This window comes from Dendronephthya gigantea, unplaced genomic scaffold (genome assembly GCF_004324835.1).
Source record: "Dendronephthya gigantea isolate DGI-Jeju-01 unplaced genomic scaffold, DenGig_1.0 000014F, whole genome shotgun sequence".
Classification (NCBI taxonomy): domain Eukaryota; kingdom Metazoa; phylum Cnidaria; class Anthozoa; order Malacalcyonacea; family Nephtheidae; genus Dendronephthya; species Dendronephthya gigantea.
In genome coordinates this window covers 2149682-2176779 of record NW_021163024.1, presented here as the reverse complement: position 1 = coordinate 2176779, position 27098 = coordinate 2149682, and the positions used below count along the sequence as shown (strand labels likewise).

Genomic DNA, 27098 nt, shown 5'->3' with positions numbered 1-27098 from the left:
ATGCATTCAGACTATTTATGATTAGTGAAAACGAATAGCCATTGAATATGCGGCAAGGTAATCTAGGCCTAGCAACTGTGACCTATTACTAGCTGTTCGGGGCCGCATTGACTGAGCAATCATAAATTTCGCCTGCCGTCAGTACAGATTATATAATAAACAAAGAGAAAAAGGCAATATTTAGTCTCCAAAAGCTCCAGTCCTAAAGACGTATCAATCCCACTGGTTTAATATCTGTGAGTATTTTATTCGTTTAACGGCTCAACGCTGCATTTCGCGGTCATTGTTTATCAGACTATGTATATTGACAACTTAATTATAGTTATTGTGTTCTTGAACAAGTTCTGACGCAAACATAGGCGAATGGCTACGCACAAAGTGTATAAATGGAAGGGTATCGAAATATACCGGAAGCCTTAGATCACAATTGGCCAGACATATTGTCAAAGGTCAAGGGATAAACATTAGACTGGGAATATGTGCTAAAGAGTTAATAGCTACATTTTAAAGTAACATGCAATAGAACTTCATCATGATGGAACCACTGGAAAGTTAACTGACGTGCAGGGACTCGATTATTCTGTATCACCATGACTCAGTCAAGGTGGCTTACTAATCCATTTAGTTACTGATCTTAAAAAAATTATTCAATAAAGAAATTTACGTAATATTGGTTACCTCGCCTGAAGAGTGAAGACAACCTTCCCCTACTTACCGGAAGTTAGAAGGAAACGAGCCAATTATTCCATCACCGCAAAAAAACCGTTTACGTCATATTGGTTATCTGAAGACAACCTGACTGATCTTGAACAAATTAATACAATAAAGAAGTTTATACGTAGTAATATTGGTTCACCTCACCTGAAGACAACCTTCCTCTAGTTAATGGAAGAAGGAAAGGAGCAATTATTCCATCACCATGCACTTTCTCTCTGCTGCACATCCCAATACGACTATTCAAGTATTGGGTGACGTATCAGTATACAGCTAATCCATTTAGCCTTTGAATTGAATTTAAGATTCTTCATGAGAAGCATCCATGCGCGCTCAAAGTTTATATACATATTATATAATTTTTGAACAACCACTGAAATGACTGAATGAACCAGCTGAATCTGTAAAACCTGGATATTTAACTTTTAGATGATAAACTTGAGGCTTTTGGTGTAACGTATCTGTCAAACATGCCTTTTCAACTGGTGAAATTTCAGTCCACAGTAATTTTTACTAATGATATGTTATACTATTAAATCTCTATGTTAATTTCTTTTTGAAACCTATGAAATAAACAGATTATTAAATATGACTCTTAGGTTCTCATTCAATAAAATATTTCCCACGATTTTATTTGTCCTTCCCCTGTCGGCATTATTGCCCAATTCACGCAATTACCACGTCCTGCCTCGCCACTTAACCAACACCTTCCGTGTGGCTGCGTATTCACAGCCCATATTAGGTGTGAAAACAAGAAAACATACATCACACGACAATAACTATTGTCAGAATTTGCAGGAAGAAATATTTGATGCGCCGATATTGCCCGGAAAATTTAGGATGCCTACAAATAGCCATCATCTGCACAGGTCCCTCATTCGGAGGTTCAAGCCAGCTGGGGGAACACTGAAGTCAAGTTACACGAGCAGTGTAGAACAAACTGATACGCTGCAATTATTGGAATATTCAGGTAAGATTCAAGAAACTAAATTATCACATTATAGTCAGTATTTATAGTTTGTCCGATATTTACTGCGTGTTTAAAGATAGATGTATCAATTACTTTTCAAAATATTATGTGGAATATAATGTTTATTTGGCAGAAACTGTCTATAAATGTCTTCGGCTTGATGTGGTCTCGATCTGCATGTACAGTTTGAATGTATTTGTTTCCTAATTTGTTTGGTATAATTTTTTATCAGAATGTATATGCTCCAAATTTTCACACATTATCACAAAAGCTAGGAATATTAGTAATTTATGCATCATATTTAGTGCAACATGTATGTTATTATACTTAGTGCAACACCTACCTAATTTCAATCACGATTTTGTTATCATAGTTAAATTTTTCATTTTCAACAACTGCTTTTATTTTTCTCTTCGACGTCCATTTCAATTTGCCCACATTGATTAATAAAAAAGTCCTGAAATTTTAAACCAATCATGCAGTTAATGTTCCAGAATCCAGATAAATGCGTGTTCAAATGCCACGGAAATAGACATCAATTGATCTAATTTATCATAATAAACGAACAATTATTGAGAAACCTCTTGTTTACGCATTATGAAGAGGCCATATCCTGTTACGTAGTGAAGACACCATACGAGACGATCCTCGCAATGACGATTTCATCCCTTTCATCCCATTTCTTTCATCCGTCTGTAAAGGATTTATCCTGCCTGCTCTGACTGGCTTATTTTCGGAGATGAAATTAAACAAACAGCCGTTCAGGAATATTGCGATATTGTTCAACCGATGTCAAAACCTTAATTATAATATTGATATTTGTTTTATTTCCGATCGCTGTGATTCGGCTCTTATTTCAGATTCAAAACAACACCATCTTGAACAAATATTGACAATACGAAAGGCGAAGAAATAAAGTGAATGAGTTTTTACATCTACACTGTCACGGCAAAAAGCTCAGGTTGATGCATGGAAACAGGACTGAACAATGTTGTGCTACACTGCATGAACATGGTTGTTGCCAACAAGGCTACAGCAAGTTTTCACAACTTTATAAAAACCATGTTATTAGGATGCAGCCTACCATTTTTCAATCCTGATTTTAATTAATTAATCGGAAAAAACCTGATCAATTTTTACGCGTGTATACTGTATAGCTTTCATAATGACATTACACAATGACAAGGATTAAGACCGAAGGAGCCTGTTCTATGAAGGAAACATATATGCCAAACAACATCTCGTAAACCATTGAGATATGAGTTGATAATTTAATCAGGGTTTCGAATTATACAAGACTTTCTTTTACCAACCCTTGGGTCTTGAGTTCCCAAGATGTTTATCATTACAAATAAGTTTTTTAAACATACAGGCAGACGAAACTCATTAAGATATTCCCCGAGAAGAATTATAGCTTCCGGCTAAAAGCATCGATATAACGACATTATTTTTGTGAAGTGATGAATTCACGATATCAAATAATGTCATAAATGACACAGTTTGGAGCATACAAATGGCATTCTTTGACACATAACGTCGACATTACTTAAATAATATTCACCATAATAGCCAAATACAACTTGATGACATGCCAATTTCCGCGGCTCTATAGACGTATCGTCGCATATCTACAAAGAAGCTGAATACTATTTTCCCAGGGAATAAAAACGCGGAGGCTTTGAAATTTCGAGACCAAATTATCTATGGGTTGTTCACATGAGCTCGGTTAGTCGAGACTCAACGAAGCGTGAGATGCATGATTTTGAGGTATTGAAATAATAATTGAGGTATTGAATATATTCAATACTTCAAAGTCATTTCACGATTCGTTAAATCTCGGCTATAAGCGGGATCATGCATGGAAACAACTCCTTTTGGTAAAATTAGCCTAAATTTCAAATCGAAATGAAGTCAAATATCGTCTTGTTTAAAGAAGTAGCAACTGAAGAAATTTATATGTCATATAAATGACAACAAACAAGCAACTCTAACAAGCAACACCATTGCATCTTCAAAGATATTATTCTAGATAAAAGGGGATCAGATGTCGGTGAGATAGATTCCCCACAGACAACCACAGTCCGTTCACTTAGCGTTTAATTTGAATTTGTGGTTACATGTCTGATCAATTGTTGACTAGCACTTCCGAGTTCCGGCATGCTTCGACACTCCCTCTCCTCTCACTTCGTTCACATCATAATATAACTGACGCGTTTCTTCAAGTGCGATTCTAATTTATACACTGACATGCACGTATGTCACTCACCGACGGTCGGCGATGGCTACATTGTCGGTGATGATAAATGAATGATGATAAAGTGTTTTGCTATTTTTAATCATTTTTCGTCACCGGCCACAAACAATAATACCGATCTCTATGAGAACCATGCAAGCTTTACAGCTTTGCCCTGTGTGGGCCTGGTTATCAACGGAAGTAATTTTTGACAAGTGAGTGAAGACATTGCTAATTTTTTTTAACAAGAATCTTGTCAATATTCGTTTGTATGTTTCCTATACCAACTCGAATCGCTCACATTCGACATCAAAACAATATCAATACGGACAATGCCAAATTTAATAATCTTTTAAACCAATGGAATTGTAACGGGAAGTTTAGCCTACTGTAAAAATTAGATGGCGATGTTTTTTTCAGCCGAAATCACTCGTCATATCATGTCTATAGTGTTACATGACTGTTAATGAAGATGAAAACTTAATAATTATACAGGGTGTCCTAAAAACCCAAAACTATATTGAAATCACCGATAGCAATGTAATAGTTAAAGTTTGAATGCATGCATGAGCTCCTTGTTGAGACCCATGCACAAGTGTATATAATGTTCGACACAAACATTTTTATGCCTGTTGACAGTGAAATTTGTTTCTACCATTATATATAAATGATTTATATTACCAGGAAAATGAATATTTACACTTTAAAAATATGGACAACAATATTTAAATTTAAAACTCAAGCACCGTGACCTTCGACAAGTGCCTCTTCTCTAGCAAATTCATGTCTTTAGCATTCTATCAGTTGCTTTAATCCTCACAGACAAAAATACGCGAAAAAATCATTGAAATTTTAACGATAGATGATTAAAATAGTTTTGTGTTTTTTGGGACACCTGTATAACCAATTAATTAGGTCCATTCGAAAATGTTGCATATACTCAAATCCAAACTTAATTCAATCTTTTTTTCAACTATATTTAGAGTCACTGTGATCTGCAAAAATGGTGAACATATTGATTGGAGCGGTTTTTATCAGCGCTCAACTTTTCATAGTTTCAACTGCCCCGATAGTTCCAGCACAGGGTGATTGTGTTGAGGGCGAACCATTACAAGGTATATTTACTTATCTGTTACAAATATCTAAGGAATAACCGAGTTATTTAATTGTCAATAATAACAAATCGTTCGCGTCAGTACCCATAACCCATTAATAATATTATTTAGCTGATTAGTGTTGCAAGCTTAACGCTTGTCATACGAAACACATACGAAACAGTTCTGTAGTAAATAAAATTCGATGAAGTAACTCGTGTTTCTCATCCTGTGTTATATATAAATAAAATATAATAAAACTAAGACTAAATTCCTCTTTTATAATTAGGTTTGGAAAAGCAGGGAAGCTGGTTTATCTTAACGAATTATCTTTATCGTAAAAAAAATATATTGTGTTCTGTTTAGGTCAACGTCAACCTGATGTTAACATAACTGTTCTGCCATCCCTTGAAGTACCCTTCTTGAGTCCCGTGACTATCATCTGTGATGCAGACGTTGCCCGTTTCCCACCAAACCTACCACAACCTCCGACTGCTCCGGTTAAAATTGTGATCCGTGTTGGGATATACACAGTAAAAGAATGCAAAAATAACACTGGAATCTTCCAATGTACCTATCGTCTATCAAGTTTCTTCCCTGGTCTGCCACGAAGAATAAGTTGTACTGCTTCAACAGACAACGATGAATGTCGCTTTAAGACCGCCAATCTTACCATTAAGCCAACGCCGACACCAACAGGTATTTTCATCATTCTCTCTTGAAGTAAGGGTCATGTTAACAATAGCGATATGTGCAAACCAGCAGCGCAGGGCAATGATTTGGAGGGTGAATATTCATATATTCAGTTCTGCCTGATGAATTTCTATTGTAAGCTATTGCAATTACAAAAGAAATCCGTGGGGCAGAACTGGATGAATATAAGAATATCATTATTCTCCTCCAAAAATCCTCCAAATTAACGTTCTAGTTACATCACTGCTTTCACAGAACAACCATTCACTGGTCTATTGTGCTCATGCATTTTTAATCTAAAGGCTCCGGGCCGCTAAAAAAGGTTAATACTAGTGGTGAGCCGGTTAATACTAGTTAAGTACTAGTAAGGTTAATACTAGGGCAAATACGTATAATATAAACTTTCCACTGAAACAAGTAAATGATTTTACTGAAGTTTTACACATTTTCTTGACTTCTTTTCTTCTTAATGCATGATTTTGTTCACAAAGTTTGATCAACCAGCTTGTTACAAACAGGCTTTGAATATAATACCATTCTCTGACCGAGCTTCTGCCAAAAAAACCCCAATTATCTCATGCTCATTGCGACGGCAGCCGAAATAACGTGAATTTTTCGACGTATCTCGACCACTATTAAAATACATGTTGTTAACTTTTAGCCGTAGATAGTTGTCTAAGTTGTTTGAATTAATTCAACTGCAACTTTATATATTCATTCATTTGCTTTGCTAAATTATACGTAATAAAGCATCAAACGTAGAAAAAACTATACGTAAACTAGACGAATTAACGGTTTAACAGGTTAATCGCGACAGCAATCAGCCAATGACTTCCGGCCCGAAGTTATAACGTGTGATAACGTCGTGACGTCACACGTTATGACGTCACACGAATGGCGAAATCATTCGGAAATGTAAAATAACAAAAATGCGAACGAATGAAGTTTTAATGTTTATTCTTTTAAATAAATAAATAATCATAAGCAATTATTGAGTTCAGTCTTCAAATGATATGAAGATTAAGAATTATCAAGCCTCAGTTTGCAGTTATCAACGAATCGGTAAAATTTTGCGGTTTCCCAGCATTAATGAACTTGAAAAACATACCACTACATTCCAGGTCAGTGAGTTTTCTCAGCACTAGTGAGTTGATGGAATCTGGCGTTCTCTAACAAAATTATAAGATAATTAAACCGCTAAAGTAATTTTTATATAACAAAAACGTGAAAACATAATACAAGTTAATGTAGGGTAAACTGTATGAAATCACTGCTATTGAATTTGTAAACGGTGATCTATAGATTCGGTTTGAACAAAAGGAGCAACAATCATTTAAATGAAAAAAAATGGAAGTCAAGAATGACTTAATTTATGAGTTATTAAGAGAAATTACAAGAATTGATTTTATCTTTAGCAACTGGCAGTGTTGAACAGTTTCCAAAGATGAGTGTTATAACATTTGTCTTCAAAAACGGCACCAATGGTAAATATAACATGCAATCCATATTATTCCATAAACCCAAACAGGTCAATATCATTCAACCTGACGTATAGTCATGCATGACAGGCTGACAGCACGTCAGATTTCGATTCTGACTGGACACTTGGAATAAACGAAATTTAATTTCAAAAAGGAATTAAATAGTAATGAATGACTAAATAAACTGGTGTTATTTAGTTAAAACATCGACAAACAATACACAAGGAAATGCTACTGCTTCCACAACAGTGTTTAATACGAACGGTAGGCCATTGTTTGTATCACATTTAATTTCAAGAATGTTATACGATAGTTGACGAGCAATCAAACTTGCATTAAATGGGCTGTTGTATATCAATCAACCAGTAAATAAGAACATTCTACAACACTCTAGCTATCTATAAAGTAATTTTATATGAAAGCTGAATTTCATTAAAGCAACGTTATTAACATGCATGTAGTAACGCTAGGCAACGTTAACTTCAGAAAATATATTTAAAAATTTAATTCTAAGAAGCGACCGCTTTGTGAAATAGATCAATTACTACAAATTGACTAAGTTTACATTCAATATTGTGTAGCAACAACTACGACAAACACTTCCAAAGGAAATGTTACAACTCCTCCTCCAACAGTTATTAATACTAACGGTAGGAAACGTTAACTTTAGGATTAATTAAAAAAGCGACCACAATGTGAAATATAGCTATGACTAATTTTACATTTAATATTGTGTAGCAACAACTACGACAAACACTTCCAAAGGAAATGTTACAACTCTTCCTCCAACAGTTAGTAATACTAACGGTAGGAAACTATAAGTAAATCTAAATAGGAAAGAAAATGTCTTATATATAGACTAGACTGATTGATTAAAGTTTATTAAAAATTTCAGTCCAAATGCAGGCATGCAATGACTACAAAAATGGCTGCTCTACGACTTCCAACAGAGAATGATATAGGATTAACTGGAAAAGTAGTGATTAGTTGGATGAAAAAGCAGTCATTTAGTTAGATGAGCACATGCATTAAACATCAATCCACAAAGAAAGTCTCGCGGAAATGTTTTTGTTTACTTTTCTCGACCTAGCAACTGAAATTAAAGATAGACCGCTTAAAACATGATTCATTTCAATAAAACAACTTTATGGCAATGAATAAAAAAGTAAAAAAACTAATAATTTTGTAGCTTTGATTACGCCAAACACTTCCTAAGATACACTTATCGCTACAAAACTAATGAAGCTTATTTTCAAGAAAGCATCCATGCATACACCATTACTTAATAGGCGACTATCAAACTAATATTGTGCAGTCACATGGACAACCATCAGGCATCAGCACAACTGATCTTATGCTTCTTAAGATTACTCACAAAATTTCCTTCTAACAATAGAATATTAGTTTAAAAGGCAATATTGCATACTAGCTGCTAAAAGACAAACTCTACCCGATTTCATCTACAAACTGCAAGAACTGCTAGCCATTTAGACAAAAGTTTATCATTCGATATATAAGCAACAATCTTCCAACAGCACTATAAAAATGTGCAATTATAACACGACCACTGCAAAAGAGATGTCATAGCGGTATATATAGATCCCTTAAGTATAGACCAGTTATCAGGGAAACAACAATCTTTCAACCATTGCTTGAACATATATTTTTGTAGTTCCAACTACGTCAAACGCTACCCAAGAAAATATAACAACTGTGCCTCCAACTGTAAACATCACGCAAGGTATGCATGCATAACTATGTATATACGACGATATAAATTCATAAAAGCAACAAAATAACCGTTCAATCCATAACTAATAAATTTATATTGTAGCTCCAACTACAACAATCACTTCCCAGGGAAATGTTACAACTGCTCCTCCAACACGTAAGTCAAATATAACTGTAACAATGTGGGATTTATTTTCAAAAAAGATTTAAGGAATTGATACTGACAATATTAATACAGAATGCAGTAGCTACGTCGAAAGACACAGGTGTCTAAAAAAACGGAGCGAACGAACAGTCTTTTTTACAAGATAAAAAGAGCAATCATTTATCTGATAACAAAAAAACCCCGAAATTAAAATGGAATAAGAAAGGATGCAAAACGAACTAAATTTGAAATCTCTATTTATGCTTTGATGTGTGTATATGCATGCATGCGTCTATGTTCGTGCAATGTTTGCAACCGGCGTCAATTTTTTACAAACGATTATCCAGTTGTTTGACATGAAAAAGTATTGTTGCATGGAAAGCTAAAAAAACTCCCGTATTTTGACGTTTAAAAGCCATAGACTCAATATATAATGCATTACGCCATTTAAAATAGTTTGAAACATCTGTAGTTCGCGTACTAAATCTCATAATGACATGATTATTAATTTTTCATTCATGCAGCTCCACCTACAACATTTGGTTTCCAAATATCTAACTACTCTGTCAGTGAAGCTGGTGGTATTTTGAGAGTTTGTCTTCAAGTTAGTAATTTTGATGGAAATTCCTTTTCAGGAAAGTAAGTAAATACCATGATCTCCATTTCAAATGTAGCTATGAAACAAAATATTTACGAAGAAAATGAGAAATTCATGTACTGTGTGATGTAAAATTCATGGCTGCCGGAGATGCAATATATCTGTGCATAAATAAATCGCATTACATAGCTAATTAGGCATTATCCGGCTGATCAGTTAAAATAATGCAAGACCTTTCTCATGTATCATAATGCGTCAAGCGTGGCAAGAATGACCAACGTCGTTCCTAAAGGCATCCGCACATCAGAACTGCCTCCTTACGCCCGCCGCCAACGAGAGATATCAGCTGAACTAACGACCTGGCGCGGCAGTTTGGTCGGCCCGAAAACCATCCGCACACGTCATCTATAGGCCTATCAACCAGAGTGACCCAAATTTTCAGAAGGAGGTTTGACCGAATTCATACATCAAAATTGAGACACCTGGTCTTGTTTCCCTCGCGCGAGAGTCGTGACTTTTCCCATGCATTAGCTCTAGAGTTCAGTACTACGTGAGCCTCGTAGTGGAGTTTTTCCCATGTATATAATATATCGTAAAATCAAGTTACATGCTTTACCCTAATTTCTCTTTTAACAAAGAAGGAAATAATTAATTCTTTTTAACAAAGAGCGAAAGAACGTTGGATAGTGTTAAAATTGTGTGCAATGTGGACAAGGAAAAAACTCATTTCACCAATTCTGATATGAATCATTCTATAAATTCCAGATTAACATTCAGAAATGGCACCGCAACAAGCGGAGAAGATTTCTCAGGGGAGGAGAAAACTGTTGGAATACAAAGTTTTATTCAAACAACTGATTGCGTTGATATTGATATAATCCAGGATAACAATTACGAGGGCAACGAAAATTTTACAATTGTTTTGACGTTAAATAACAATCCCAACGTTCAAATAACTGTTGGTGAAGCGACAGTGACTATCGTAGATGATGAAGGTAAACTTTAAATATATTTTATTTTGTAGACAAGTGTATAAAATTACTATGTCTGTTATATAATTTATATATACGCAGATAGATCTGTCGGGCAGAACAGAATATATGAAAAAAACCTCACTCCCCAGTTGTCATTCTAGTTACGCCCCTGCTTTAAAAAATATTGTTGAAAAAACCAACAATCCTAAAATTCAACCATGACAAATAAAATAACTCCACGCATATCATGTAATTTTGAACAATGTTATATTTAGCACCAACAACGACAAGCCCTACCCAAGTAAATGTAACAACTGTTCCTCCACCAACAGCTACTGCCACAAACGGTAAGGCACCTCACTTCAAGTTCAATTTAAAAAAAATTATATATAGATGCGGAAAATAAAAAAAGGTGGAGATAAAAGTAAAAATGTGGACAAAACTAGAGCGAAGATCTTGGTTGTAGCCTTCGCTTTGTTCATAACCCTCCTTATTGATTTACCCTGCAATGTTTGCTTGCTTTTAGCAATAACAACACTGAGAGGAATGCGATCATTATATATACGACGATATAAATTCATGAAAGCAACAACCGTTCAATCCATAACTAATAAATTTATATTGTATAGCTCCAACTACGACAAACACTTCCCAGGGAAATGTTACAACTGCTCCTCCAACACGTAAGTTAAATATAACAGTGGAATATGTCATAATAGTGGAATTTATTTTCAACAAAGATACAGACAAAATTTAAAGAATTGATATACGCGGATATATCTGTCGGGCAGAGCTGAATATATGAATAAACACCTCACTCCCCAGTTGTCATTCTAGTTACGCCCTTGCTCTAAAAATATTGTTGAAAAAAACCAACAATCCTAAAATTCGATCAACCATGACAAATAAATTAACTCCAGGAATATCACTTAATTTTGAACAATCCTATATTTAGCACCAACAACGACAAGCCCTACCCAAGTAAATGTAACAACTGTTCCTCCACCAACAGCTACTGCTACAAACGGTAGGCCACCTCACTTCAAGTTTAATTTTAAAAAAATGATATATAGACGCGGAAAATAAAAGTGGAGATAAAAGTAAAAATGTGGACAAAACTAGAGCGAGGATCTTGGTTGTAGCCCTCGCTTTGTTCATAACCCTCCTTATTGATTTATACCCTGCAATGTTTGCTCATACTTTTAGCAATAACAACATGCACCGAGAGGAATGCGATCATTATATATACGACGATATAAATTCATGGAAGCAACCAACCGCTCAATCCATAACTAATAAATTTATATTGTATAGCTCCAACTACGACAAACACTTCCCAGGGAAATGTCACAACTGCTCCTCCAACACGTAAGTCAAATATAACAGTGGAATTTATATAATAGTGGAATTTATTTTCAACAAAGATAGACAAAATTTAAGGAATTGCACTGACAATATTAATACAGAATGCAGTACGTCGAAAGACACAGGATGTCTAAAAAAACGGAACGAACAGTCTTATTTACAGGATAAAAAAGAGCAATCATTTATCTGATAACAAAAAAGACCGAATAAAATTAAAATTGAAGAAAAAAAGGATGCAAAACGAACTAAATTGGAGATATCTGTTTAATGCTTGGATGTGTGTATGCATGCATGCGTCTATAGGCAAAAAATGTCATTTTTTTCATGTTCGTGCATAGTTTGCGAACGTCATTTTTTTACAAACGATTATTCAGTTATTTCTCGCCATTATGACATGAAAAAAGTATTGTTGGAAAGTTAAAAAACTCCCGTATTTTGACGTGTAAAAGCCATAGACTCAATATATAATGCATTACGCCATTCAAAATAGTTTGAAACATCTGTAGTTCGCGAAATAAATCTCATAATAACATATTATTTAATTTTTCATTAATGCAGCTCCACCTACAACATTTGGTTTCCAAATATCTAACTACTCTGTCAGTGAAGCTGGTGGGATTTTAAGAGTTTGTCTTCAAGTTAGTAATTTTGATGGAAATTCCTTTTCAGGAAAGTAAGTAAATACAATGATCTATGTAGCTATATATAACAAAATATATTTACGAAGAAAATGGGAGATTTATGTACTGTGTGATGTAAAATTGCTGGCATGCAATATATTTGTGCGTAAATAAATCGTACTACATAAATAGGCATTATCCGGCTGATCAGTTAAAATAATGCAAGACCTTTCTCATAATGGGGTCAACACGTGGCACGAATGACAAAAGTCGTTCGTTAAGGCATCTGCACATCAAACATTTCTCTTTTTAACAAAGAACGAAAGAACGTTGGATAACTGTTTATAAAATTGTGCAATGTGGACTAGGAAAAAATTCATTTCACCAATTCTGATATGAATCATTTTATAAATTCCAGATTAACATTCAGAAATGGCACTGCAACAAGTGGAGAAGATTTCTCAGGGGAGGAGAAAACTGTTGGAATACAAAGTTTTATTCAAACAACTGATTGCGTTGATATTGATATAATCCAGGATAACAATTACGAAGGCAACGAAAATTTTACAATTGTTTTGACGTTAAATAACAATCCCAACGTTCAAATAACTGTTAGCGAAGCGACAGTGACTATCGTAGATGATGAAGGTAATGAACTTTAAATATATTTTATTTTGTAGACAAGTGTATATTATGTCTGTTGTATAATTGATATACGTGGATATATATGTCGGCCAGAACTGAATAAATGAATAAACTCCCCAGTTGTCATTCTAGTTACGCCCCTGTTCTAAAAAATATTCTTGAAAAAACCAACAATCCTAAAATTCAACCATGACAAAAAAATAACTCCACGCATATCATGTAATTTTAAACAATCTTATATTTAGCACCAACAACGACAAGCCCTACAACAGCTACTGCAACAAACGGTAGGCACCTCACTACGAAATTATATATAGACGCGGAAAATAAAAAAAAGTGGAGATAAAAATAAAAATGTGGAGAAAATTAGAACGAGGATCTTGGTTTTAGCCTTCGCTTTGTTTATAACCCTCCTTATTGATTTACCCTGCAATGTTTGCTTGCTTTTAGCAATAACAACAGCGAAAGGAAATGCGACCTCAACCACACTACCAACAACTATGCCTCCTACAACAATACCGACAGGTAGGTGACTGCAGGAATAATAATATTGAATAGTAGAAAATTATTCAAGAATTAACAAGAAATGTATGATTCATATTCATGATCACTTGTCTTTAACTAACCTCCTATTCAGGGTCTACGAGGTTGGTTTTAACATGGTCCGTAACTACTTAAAATATATATCCAAGGAAATTTTTCGATGTTTTTATAATATCGTAACAAGGGCACTTAGGTCAAAACGGCCAGTCGTTTTCTTGAGCTTCTTATAGTAAGCTTAAAGTATTTAAAACAAAGGTTTAGAATTATCAAACTTTTTGTGTTATTTAGTTGTAACAACGACAGAACAAGTCATTCCGCCAACACCACCAACAACACCACGAACAACTAAACCCACTAAAAAAGGTAACTTCATAAAAGCTAGGGAGTGAGATAGCGAGTACAATTCGGGATTAATAGTACGAGTGATGCTTCAAAATTTTGCCAAAATTGGACGAGCCGTCGGAGCGAATCCAATTTGGCAAAGTTTTCAAACATCACGAGTCAATCTTTAATTGTACGAGCAACATTGCGTGGTCATTTGTTTATTATTAGCATACTAACTAAATCGTAAAACTTTCGTAGCGCTTTCCCGAACTTTTTCACTTTTAATTTTCAATGCAAACACGATAGTTTCTTGTAAAAATACAGTCCTGCTAGACTTTCTGTCCTTTTTTATTTCCCACATATATATTTGTCGGTAAATAAATCGTACAACATAAATAGGCATTATCCGGCTGATCAGTTAAAATAATGCAAGACCTTTCTCATAATGGGGTCAACGCGTGGCACGAATGACAAAAGTCGTTCGTAAAGGCATCCGCATATCAGACATTTCTCTTTTTAACAAAGACTGCTTAGTTTGTAATTATGCAAAAACTTTCCGCCATTTTGTTTATTTTAGCAAAATCATTTGTAACTCCTGTCGACCAATCAGCATGCAGTAAATTTAGTACGCGAACAATCAGCTTATTTATGTGCACAATAAGCAGCTAATTAAACTTGAGGGTTACTGATTTAAATGGAACCCAGCAATACTATATACCATGTACAGGGTATAAAATTATATACCTATCAGCGAGTATTTCTTCCTGATTAAGATGTTCCTCCTCGTTTTTCTAATAGGTGATGGAAGTGATGATGAAAGTGATGACAGTGACAGCGATAGTGAAAGTGATGACAGTGACAGTGATAGTGAAAGTGATGACAGTGACAGTGATAGTGACAGCGATAGTGACAGTGATAGTGATAGTGACAGTGATTAAGATTAACGATCGATTGGAATTGTATAGGATTATATCAATTTTTAATCAAACCATCCTCTATCGTGGATTAACTGAAATGTTATCATGTTTCGTTATTAGCATGCATATACATATAATTATTATAATTCTTACTAAATTATAATGGAAGACATATATATAAATATGATATATATATAAATATACAAATGATATTGTAAGAGTTTTAAGCGTCAGTTAATCTGCTTGAATGGACGGCAATGCAGATTTTATACACAGTATATTGTACATTATGTCTTAGATTTTAATAAACGCAAGGCTATATCACAGATTTTAATGTGGTGTGAGCCCACTGCGTGTGAACCCGGCAACAGAGAAAATAATTTAATGTTCATTGTGGTATTAAAAAAAAGTTTAAAAAAAGAGTTAGTATCGACTTGAATTGCCTCTTAAAGTCTCCCATTTCTCTCAATAGTTATTAACTATTATAAATATGGTCGATCAAAAAGATTGCTTCAAACACACTAAGCAACATCAAACACATCGCTGCTGCCGCGTTGTCATGCACAGTGAAATTGGTGGAAATCACGATGCCGTTTCAGCAACTAGAGCAGTGTGCAACGTTAAAGGCCACGTAATTTACATTTTTTGTCTTAAAGGATCAATGCCATTGTTGATAAGGACGTTGCAGGTTGCGGTTGTATTTCCCAAACTCTCTAACACAAAGGGCGAGCATCTTCCATGTATACAAATAGCTTCTTACTGAACAGACAACGGCTGAATATAGGCTATTGTAATCTTATTTGTTTATACCCACCTTGTACACAATGTTCCTGGGTTTTCATGTTCTTCAGAAAAAGAACTCACTCATTAGACCACTATTTTCTTGTTGTAACTTCAGCAAATTTTCAGACTTAAACAGCCGTTCACCTGAAGACTCGTAACAGTTCATACGATGCCTGAATAACAGGGAGCAAATATGAAGTGAAGTGAATTGAATCAGAATCATTGAATTAAACGTCCCCAAAATCATTAACACTTTGAAATACTTGGATTATTGTAGTTATACAATTACAACGTAGCATGTTTAGGGCAAGTCATGATGTCAATTGGGGAATTTTACTGAGGTACTGTATCACACTTTATACAGTGAAAAACGCAATTTGATTGGTCAATAGCCGTACAGGATCAGGCAATCCTGCACGAGCAATTTAAAATCACTCGTGGGATTTTCGCGGGATTCTCGAAATATCGTTGTTTCACTTAGTTATTTTATAAAACAATTACCATGCATGCAAATGTTTTTTGGCGTCATCCATACACTCGGGATGTTGCTCGACTTTCGAAAATCCTGCATGGAAAACCATTTGGTAATCCTTTCGTATCATGCGAAATACTTAAGGCTTTACTTAAAAGTAGAATTGTATTGCAAGTTGCATGAAAAATTTCACCGTGTAACAGGGCCTTTAGTATAAAAAGTATTGGTATCCTTTTACAAACATTAAAACCTTCGATATTTTGGATTATAAACCCAAGTTTTTATACGTATATAGTGCTCGGTAAAGCAACAAGAACCCACCAGTGAAAGTGTTCCTCGCAACAGAGAATATTTGTGATGGACCTAAGCCCGCGGTTTGACCTGTTTTAAAAAACGTGTTAGTATGCGTTTTGCCAGTTTTCAATTTTGGTTATATTTTGTACTGTACGTTTGAGGTGAATTCTTACCAAGTTGCATTAACAAGTGAATACTGTTTGTCGAAAACCTTACTCAGACATTGAGGACAGACCAGAAGTTTATCAACATCCACAATACTACATGAGGAGTTGGAGCATTTCAACTATAAGTCAAAATAAGATAAAAATGTGTTCAATGGAAAAATACATTTAAATGTGGGGGCTAGAAAAACAATAGTGAAATTTGTAGTAGGATAAGCGAATACAGTTAGTTTTTCTAGGAAATACAGCAATAGAATACTACAATATATTGTAATCCAGGTGATCTATAGCGTTTAGTAGTATTTCAGCCAATCACCGCCCAAAAGGTTGTTGAAATAAAATCCATTTTGCAATATATTCAATCGGTTATTCTTTGTGAAACAAGTCAAAATTTTCTGACAATGTTCAGCTATAAGAACTATATAATTATATATATATATAGCTCTGACATAAATTCGAAAATAAAACGTATATATTACAAGAGATACTAAGTTGAGATACAAGAGATACTAACTTGCCCACTATTTCAGATGACCGGGATTGAATGCAAAATTTTCACTTACTACTTTTTGCAGTTTATGCGAATAAAGTCTTTTGTGTGTCGGAAACTTTAGTAAGTGTTCAATTAAATGACCGCGTCCATCACACAGAGTTACTCTAATGAAAGAAAGAAAAAACCCTTTAAATATAAAAGCAATATAGTATAAATATTTTCATAATTATAAATATTTAGTATAAATAGTATAAATATTTTCAAATCAATTTATGGAATATAAGGGATAGTCTATATTCGCTTTACTGATTTCTCAGTTTAAAACTTCGTCTAATATTTAATCGGGCCCATTTTGGGAAAACATGAGAGAAAAGTGTACATCTGGGACTGGTTGTTCAAAAGTCGGTTAGCTTAACCATGGGTCTTAGCAAATATTTACATCAATTTTTTAATCGCTTGTTAAATAAATATATTTTCTGGACGGTCAACAGCCATAATTTGTAAAGGTTTAAATAAGAACAGCGGTACAAAAGCATTTAAACCAAAACAGAGGATTACAATTTAACCCATGCAGGGTTAGTGCTAATCCAGTTTGAAAAACTGACTTCACCTGGACGAATAGGTAATAAACCAAATAGTTAATCGAGGATAGAATACATGAATTATGCGGACTGAGTGCTTGTTACCTTACCGGCATTCGAAGCAGAATGCTAAGTTCGATGTACTGCCACAGTCGATGCAACTGACATTCTTTAAACGTTTTAATTTTCTACACCTAAAAATAATATTAAATAATTGTCCACAAAATTATAACCATAAATAACCCTCTGAAAAGTGATGATACCTACTGTACAGAAAATCTGGCTTTACAAAATGATGCAAAAACTAATTGCTAATAATGCAACGAGTAATACATGTTGTACATACTGTAAAAATAGGTCTTGAATATCGGCACTTCTGTGACTTGTGTTCTAAAAAATTTCAGACGAAATACAACTTAATACAACTATTAAAAACAGCGAAAAATGGCCCCTAATTTTCTCTCGCACAACACATCGTTTTTCGCTGTGAAACGTTGATTGAGATGTCAACGAGAAACGTTGACTGAGATGAAACGAGACTGAGATGTTTGTTTAGGGTTTCAAAATTTATTAATGCTTCTACAACAGACTGTTTTTTTACAAATAATTCACTTCGCTTTCGGCGAATAATTATTGTTAAACACTGAACGCGGAGTTTCATTCCCTTCATTGACTCTAATTATTACAACCCGATTGTTGCTTTCCTTAACACGTTTTTTCATATAAAAGGCTAAATCCTGCTAATAATTGTTACAGGTATCTCTAAAAGTGAATGTATCTTTGAATGTATCTTGAGTCAATAAATCGGACGGTTTGTTGAGCACGATGTTAAATTACAAAAATTTAGAAGCATTTGAAATATCCCGTGGGTGTACGTGCGTATGAAAAACACGTTAGTGAACAGCAGCCTTGAGGGAAAATAATATACGCCGGTAAGCATACAGTGCAAATATTTTCTCACCTCAACATGAAGATGATGGTATTTCTTTCTCTCAGCTTGTGGAATGGTGCAGTGTTCTGTGAGATGACCTCGTCTGTTACACCTGGAACTAAAACAACACAGGAAGCTGAGGACAGGGAAATATTCATGTCAAATATGTACATGACGTTTCAGATTCTGGATTTCCACTTGCAGAGAATCATTGGCTCGCTAGCAAAATACTTTGCTTATATTTTTCGACTTTTAACCGCTTAAATGCACATTCAACTTGTCAGTTCAACTTGACAGTTTTCAATTCAAAAGAATATATCCAAGTATTTTGTCAGTGATATGCAGTCTTGATATGTTAAGTGTAGTAAACTGTACCATGAATATGTCGTTAAAGCAATTGCGGTGGGGTCAAGAACATTCTCTGAGGTTTTCGTAGTTCCTTCGACATTGGGCGATCCTTTTGACACATTTCTGAAATAGAAAATCTATAATTATGAATCTTGAAATCTCCTGAAAGATCTCGATTCTTAAAATTCGTGTCGTCGAACAGTATTGTATACATATTCATATAATATACGTAGTTATAAGCTGTTACGCAATCTGATTGGCTGATCTACTCACATGCAGTATGTCAGCTCATATACGGTGGGTAGTGAAAATAGACATTTATTACTGTGAGAATTTGGGATGAGAATTTGTGAGGTGATTTTACTATACAATAAGATTCTGACGATAGCATAAAAATTAATAATAATGTAGCATTCGCAGTTGTCATGGCAGACATAAATGTAAAAGAATCAGATCATGCACGACTCGAGTTCGTGGTAAAATTATCCCCATGAGTAAAAAAATTACCTCATTGTTGCATCATCGGACTCTTCTGGAGAACTCTATAAAAACGCAAATATAGTGATCACTATTAGTCTATAAAACGGTGTGTTATATAATAGTAAACAGCACGCACCAAATATATGATAGAGTATTCGTTTCCTAATAGCCGTAACACCTACGTACATATAAGCTAATTTAGCTAACACAAATTATGAAATTCTGTTCAGCGGATTAAAAGTTTCAAACAACATAGAAACACAATGGACGACTTAGACTAATTTTAAATCGGAGTATATAATCGTCTAAAGCGCAAGTCGTCCATTGAAACACACCTGGCCGTTTTGTCCAGTAGACAAACCAAAAAAATCCATTGTCTCGCTTTCCTTGTTGTCACTATCACTACTCTCTTCTTTTGATAAACTAGGATTGTTATCCTCATCTATAAAAAATTAAAATCTATCTCTCCAAACGCATTGGATAGGGTGCAGTATGTACACTGTCTATAAGGAGTGCTAATATTGGTCTAATGCATTTAAAAAAAAAACACGCCAGCAGCATGTACCTCCGAGTATTGTATCGTCCCAGTGAGATTGATAGCAAGTTTATGAAAGGAATTTCTGGGACCGGTTGTTAAGTCAAAATTAAATAACACTCTTACAACTTTCTTGAATGAGCCAACTAGAATAATATATACACTGAATATGCAGTTGAAAAAAGTATATCGTTGTATTTAGATTAAAAACATTTTGTTTGCTTGTTGAATAAAACGATAGACTTGCTCTCTATTTTGAACTTAACCACCGTTCAAGCTAAACGGGATTGATATACAACCGGCCCCAGAACGTTCAGTAATAATAACTAATTATTTTCACCTTGTTTCAACCATTCCGGCAGAGGTAGAGCTTCTTCCAGGGTTTCGTTCACAACAGTCGGAACTGGATAATGTGGTCCATCTTTCTTTTCTTCTCCATTCTGTCTGTTTCGTTTCTTTCGTCTTTTTCTTTTCTTAAAGATATCGACCTCATCTTCTAAACAATAAGACCAACTTGTGAATTATCGCCCTAATGTGACAGACGCGCGGTGCATGTGATAAATGTGATTTCAAAGCAGTTATAGGAAGAGGGAGAGGAATCTGAAAATCATTTCACTTCCTACAGTGAAGCAGAGCCAGAAATTGCATTTCTGAGTATTAATACTTGGATTATGACTTCATTTGACCATGATAAGAGACTTTTATTATCACATATATCACTATAGCGGGAATTTGTCTTGCGAATGAAAATAGTTTCGTCAGATAGCGTAAACAAACGACACCAAGCTTTGGAGAAAGAAGACATCTTTCAATATCTGGCCAATTTTTTTCAGCTAGCGAATGACTAATTAGGTATATCAGCGAGGTGAACGTTTTGTTTTAGAACAAGACGCCTGTTCTGGCGTTAACTCCGGCGTGCCGCGCACGTGCCAGTCTTCAATATAAAGCTTCTGAACATAAACAATACAGTTCATACTCATTTAGATGCCTTGCGAACCTAAATGTTATTCGATCGCGAAATTCAGAAGCACATCGTACTTTAAAAAGTATAGAAGTTCAATTGTTCAAAAATGTACCAAGAAAAAAACAAAAGAAAACCAAGGCGAATTTTCAACTCCGTCACTCACGCCGGAGTAATAATGAGAGTCAATTCTTATAAGAAATTTAGATAGTGTTGGAAAGTAAAATAATGTATATTAGACATATAACCAATTAAGCGACCGAAATGCTCAACAGTATAAAAGTGCCCAAAATGTATATGCACAATAACTAAGTGATCTGAAATGGCGGAATAAATGAAGATCGAAATATACTTTCTCGGTTAAAACAACCTAAAATCTCTTGAAATGCACTTTATTACGGTTTCAAACTTACGTCAGAGCTATATAGTTCTTATAGCTAAGCATAAGTAGCTACAAAATTTCGACCAGTTTCATACAGAATAATAAAATATATTATCGATTAAATTCTATTTTGACAACCTTTTAGACGTCTGATTGGCTAAATATCAAAATAAGGAGATCACCAGGAACACTGCATAATATACTTTATAACATAGCTAGTCAACGTATATAAGCTATTCCGCAATCTTATTGGCAGGGCCGTAACTAGAACGATAATTGGGGGGGGGTGTTTATTCATATATTCGCAGTTCTGCCCGACGGATTTCCATTGTGAGCTATTGCACTTACGGGCAGAACTGAGTATATGAATAAACACCCCCCCCCCAATTATCGTTCTAGTAACGGCCCTGCTGATTGGTCGAGCTACCCACCGTACATCAGCTCATATATACGGTGGGTAGCAAAATCAGAGAAAAAGCAAAATGGCTGACCGGTTTGCTGAGGTTAATCAAGAAGAAATTGACAGAATTCTGCAATACTTTTATCGCTCAACAAAAGCTCTTGCTCTCGTCGTATATCGCTGATAGATGACTCGGCGCTATGCACGGTGCTATCGGCTCATGTACGACTCGAGCTCGCGCGGTATAGCTAATTGTTTAGTATTACTACAGTGTAACCACCAGATGCTAAATAATTCGTATACCTTGCTTTCTTTTGATTTTGCCACTTTCAAGGGAAGCTTTCGTGATTAGATCACCATATAGGGCACCCAAATTATTTCCTAAAATTTGAAAAGGTGAAAACGTTTAAATATGTGTTGTGTGCTTAGATCAAAGACTGCCATACATATGGCAAATGCTGTACATAAAAATTACTGTCAAAAATAGACAAATATATTCTTTGACGTTTCAACTTAAGGTCCTCAACGTCTTACATCGCAACGTCGTCTTTTTAGGCAGTTGTTATACCACATTTGATGTGAAGTTGTTTGAAGAGTAAAGACGCTGCCACACTGTTCCTGGTCACATATATGGTCACTACAGGAAGATCAGCGTTTTGAATCGTCTATTTACACTCCGCACTCCGTACTAACCTCAGCAAATCATTGGTATAAACGTTTTCACTTATGACAGGTATATATTTAAAATGTGCAACTTCAAGGACAAGATAGTAGGTATTTCGAATTTTACAATATTTCGCAATGAGACTTCAGAATTATACTAAATGAAGAATGCTACTTCCAGATGAATTCAGTAATACGTATTATATAAAAACTACAATGAAACACGCAATTTGATTGGTTCGTAGGCGTGCAGTATGAGACAATCCTGCACGGAAAGTTTACAATGCCGGTTTGCGCGGGAAATTGCGCGGGAAATTTCACGCTTTCCGAAAGTCTCGAAATCTCCCGCGTGCAGTATCACGCAATCCTGTACGGAAAACCATTTAGTATTCCTTTATTCCTGTACTCAAAATTGAACTGGCTTTACCTCGTCCAAATAATCACTTATATACATAAGATCATATATGACCCAGGAAGTAGCGTTTTGTATATATTCACACAAAAATTAGCTAAGAGTATAATAGTGTGCCAAAAACGAGCAAAATACACAAGGTCTTGGTCAAGAGTTAGCTACTGACTATGACGGGACTGACTTCATGTAAGTCTTAGGCTAAGTGTAAGTCTTATTTTGCACGTCAAAACAATTAAAGGTTTTCTCTTATGTTTCAGGGCGCTGACAAACCGCATCAACTATATTTACCATGCTTTCTTGAAACTTCTTCTCTTTCTGCTTGTCCAACATCACCAGTCGCTAGCTTATATGCCTATATATGTATGGGGGAAAAAGTATCAGTTTACTGGCTGTAGTTTTGCATATTTCCTTGGTACGTATATGACGAAGTTGTATTACTGTATTTTTTGGTCATGCTTTTTAATTAAAGGATTTTTCTCATCGCCAATACACAACAATGTAAATTAAACAGTCAATGTAAATTAGACTTTTATACAGCCTTTTGAGTGTTCTAAACATCACTTTAAAATGTTACTGATTTATTAGAGACCTTTAAGATTGGCGTTTACAACACACATATTTCTAACTGCAAACGGTAAAATTCACTTGCAATTTTGAAAACAAATACAAGACTTTTGAAATCTAGAAAACAGGTGTACCCTAAACATGAAGTAACTATACTAGGGCTGATTATGAGAAAGTGATATAAAATCTAAATCTTATTGTGACTTGAACTTATCTGGTTGTGCTTCGCTGAATTGGTGAAGCTATTGATTCTAATGGGAAGTTGCCAAATTCTTACGCATATACCTGTAAATTTCCAAGAACCTTGGATAACTTAAACTCTTTTCCATCTGAAAAATAAAATAGTTTATTTAGTTCTTCAAACTGTATTTGTTGGTCAATTCTAGATTTTAAATTTATAAGATTTATAACCAAAAGTCTTTGTCTGGAATCAGTATGCAGTCATTTATGTATTTGGCCAGTCACATTTTTTAAAACTTGATTGGCCATCAAATCACTTAAATTGGTACTTGATCAAATTTACCATATGTAGAAAAAATTCATTCAAAAATTAATAACATAATTCAGAGGGATTTGGAATAATAGAAGGATTATAACGGCACAATAGAAAAGCTGTTAATCTAAAAATATATGATTTGGTTATGAATTTGTAAAAATTCAGTATATTATAGACCGGATAATAACTATGTAATTTTGGAAGCCAAAATGAAGTTTACCAGCTAATTTGACCAGAGTAAAGAGACACTGTATCATGGCTGTTATTTTCATGATTACCCTAACAACTGTTTGTGTTCAGACTGTAGAGCAGGGCATATTTTACTAAGATCTCGAACGGAAAAAAAAGCTAAAAAATAGGAGGGAAAGGGCAGGCTCATGTGCATTCAAGGGCAGGAGAGGTAGGAAACAAATACAGTACAGCAATTGATTACAGATGATAAACCGAGTGCCAATAACAGCCAAGGTAATGAATTTTGTCCTAAATGATGTCTCTGACTCTTACCACTCAACAAATATACAGACATTAGACATACAGACTGGGAATGGTGACAAAGGTGATTTCCAGCTTTCAGGTTTTTTTTTTTTTGGGGGGGGGCATCATGTCTATGAAAAAAGTACTTCAAGGAAAACATTTTTTTCAATGTGTGATGCCTCATTGTGCATCGCCCTACTCTAGTGCAGTCTGCGTCAGTGTTTAACTTTCCTGGCACTCTCATATCAAGTCCATTTGATAGAACATGTTCTTAAGCTCACTATTTTTTTATAAATATGTTTGTTAACACTAAGTATTACGACCTAGCTAGGTATGATGATTGATAATAAGCCTTCTAATTCCTAATTAATTCATTTTATAATAATCTAAATAATATATCATATAACATTTGCATTATAGTTCACCCTGAAAATTTGTAGTTAATTATTCCCATTGTAAGTTGCATAAAGTCGAACAGAGACTTACAGAGTTATATAAAACAGAGGCCGTACTCTCGACAATATCTTTTTTTACAAATATTCTACATAATGGCATATTGCATTTAATATCCATACACCCCCTGTTGAGGACAAACTGCAAACTCCACCCCCCCCCCCATGGATTTTCCTTTAGAAATGGTTTTTTTCTCATACCACCCTGGAATTCCGTGGCTAATATTCTTCCAGCCCCTGGAATATTTGAATATTTCTTGTTTCACCCTTGGAAATTGTTATTTCTAAAAGAAGGTGCCTGGAATTCCAAGTGCTTCTAATATAATCCACTGTAATATAATTCATTCAAGATTTGTGTCAGAGAAGGTTTTAAGCATTTTATTCCCAATTCTGTATTTCTGTTTTGAAAACTAACCCACTGGAATTTTTGTCGTACATCCCTGATTTTCCACCTAAAAACATTTAACTGCCCCCTGGAATTTCCATTTAACTTTCTTGTTATTTTATCCACCCATTGGATTTCCCAGTATAAAATTACCTACACCCCCTTGGAAATTCCATCATAATTTCCGTTATTTACCCTACCCTCTGGATTTCCATCCTAAAAATTAATATACAACCCCTGGAATTTCCAAGGTCCTCAACAGGGGGTGCACGGATATTAAATGCAATATGCCAATACATATAAATGAAATACACTTTATATAATGTCTGAACTTACATATAAAAGCTGGTGTCTTCTTATTAATTTCCGAATTCATGTCACACACAAATTGACAATCATTGTTGACGTGACAATACAAATGTCACAAATAAAATGCAAAGACTATGATGAAAGTCATGATACTGATAACTGATTACACCGCCGCCATTTTGTTTTTTTAACCGAGCAGCAGACTGGGGTAAGTATGAATAACCTGGAAAGTTGGAAAATAAATCCATCCATTACCTTGGGTGGACCGAATGGAGCCATTCAAAGTCCATGCAAACCGTTATTAAATATCAGGAAATTCTAGATCTGTTGTATGGATCCTCAATAAACTCGTGGAGATGCCCTATGGAACCAGATTGATGTCCTTATGCCTGGTTTCCATTCAACCAACTCATTCTACCTCGTACCCTTCAGGGGCCGGTTGTATCAAGCCCGTTTAGCTTAAACGGTGGATAAGTTCAAAATAGAAATCAAGTCTATCGTTTTATTCAACAAGCAAACAAAATGTTTTTAGCCATAATACAAAGATACTGTTTACAACTACATATTCAGTGCATAATATTCAAGTTGACTCATTCAACAGAGTTGTAAGAGTGTTATTTAATTTTGACTTATCCACCGTTTAAGCTAAACGGGCTTGATACAACCGGCCCCTGGAGTTTAGGGTCAGGCGAGGTGGCTAGCCGGGATAACTCGCTCCATGTAAACATAATAATTGATCGTATTGTTGTAATCACGATTAAATGGCAAGTGATTTCAAGCGGAGCCCAGGCATTAACCAAATGCACGTCACGCTAGTGCGCATACGAGATCGAGAGATATCTACCTCTTCTATGTTGGCACGCTCGAGATGGAGAAATATCTACCTCTCCTATTTTTGCTGTACGTTGCATGATCGCGAGTCACCAAAGTCGTTCATATAAGACCAGCGCAAGAGCCATCTCCTAAAGGCGCTGTCGCGCTGTCACTTACTCTATGATGGCACTTTCCTTGCAACTTGCCAGCAATTATAGGTTTCAGGGATGTTAACTTGCAAATAGTGATCAAAATGCTGAGAAAACGTTAGCAGATCGTAAGAAATGTTCGTATTTGACAACTTAATTTGGATGCCCCAAAAGTAGAATTGCATTGCAAGTTGCAAGAAACGTGGCGAAGTGTAACACCGCCTTTACGCTACAAACCTAAAACCTCAATCTCACAACGAGGTCAACGCAGAAAGCCTAGTGTTACATGACGTTTGATTGAAGCCTTAGTTTTACTCAGCCAATCAAACTTCGTTTAACATCAAGCTTTTGCGTCATTAGGGCTGCTTGCCAGTTGCCACCACTTTCCACTGCTTCACACTCATTTCGCTTTCGGTATGTTCCCTGAAAGATACATTAAATTCCAGTCCTGTAGGAAAACATTTAGACGCGTGGAATCTCGCATCAAAATTTGCAAATTTCACAACAACA

The 27098-nt window shown here is 35.1% G+C and overlaps 2 protein-coding genes across 7 annotated transcripts; one reads left to right on the top strand and one right to left on the bottom strand.

The window, feature by feature from the left end:
* The first annotated feature begins 1488 nt into the window (after positions 1 to 1488).
* LOC114519783 (mucin-2-like) lies at positions 1489 to 15471 on the top strand. 6 transcript variants are annotated; one of them, XM_028539955.1, is made up of 21 exons: positions 1489 to 1684; positions 4901 to 5032; positions 5378 to 5710; positions 7120 to 7188; positions 7384 to 7449; positions 7767 to 7835; positions 7924 to 7992; positions 8858 to 8926; positions 9020 to 9073; positions 9586 to 9700; positions 10425 to 10654; positions 10909 to 10980; positions 11263 to 11316; positions 11589 to 11660; positions 11948 to 12001; positions 12557 to 12671; positions 13037 to 13266; positions 13509 to 13550; positions 13714 to 13788; positions 14095 to 14169; positions 14929 to 15469. In XM_028539955.1, the coding sequence occupies exons 2-21, from the start codon at positions 4921 to 4923 to the stop codon at positions 15066 to 15068; spliced, it is 2115 nt and encodes a 704-aa protein (XP_028395756.1). In that variant the 5' UTR covers positions 1489 to 1684; positions 4901 to 4920; the 3' UTR covers positions 15069 to 15469. The 6 variants fall into 6 exon arrangements, with proteins under 6 accessions (XP_028395756.1, XP_028395759.1, XP_028395760.1 ...); XM_028539956.1 differs by lacking the exon at positions 1489 to 1684 and adding an exon at positions 4045 to 4132; XM_028539958.1 differs by lacking the exon at positions 7384 to 7449 and having other exon boundaries at positions 14929 to 15468.
* Positions 15472 to 15861: 390 nt separating this feature from the next.
* Positions 15862 to 25795, bottom strand: LOC114519785. Its single transcript, XM_028539962.1, has 15 exons — positions 25654 to 25795; positions 23796 to 23839; positions 23235 to 23298; positions 22175 to 22252; positions 20469 to 20624; positions 19929 to 20035; positions 19621 to 19655; positions 19141 to 19236; positions 18796 to 18883; positions 18181 to 18224; positions 17945 to 18028; positions 17324 to 17417; positions 16770 to 16882; positions 16624 to 16683; positions 15862 to 16003 (listed from the first exon to the last, which is right to left on the bottom strand). The coding sequence occupies exons 1-15, from the start codon at positions 25691 to 25693 to the stop codon at positions 15895 to 15897; spliced, it is 1212 nt and encodes a 403-aa protein (XP_028395763.1). The 5' UTR covers positions 25694 to 25795; the 3' UTR covers positions 15862 to 15894.
* Between the last annotated feature and the right edge of the window lie 1303 nt (positions 25796 to 27098).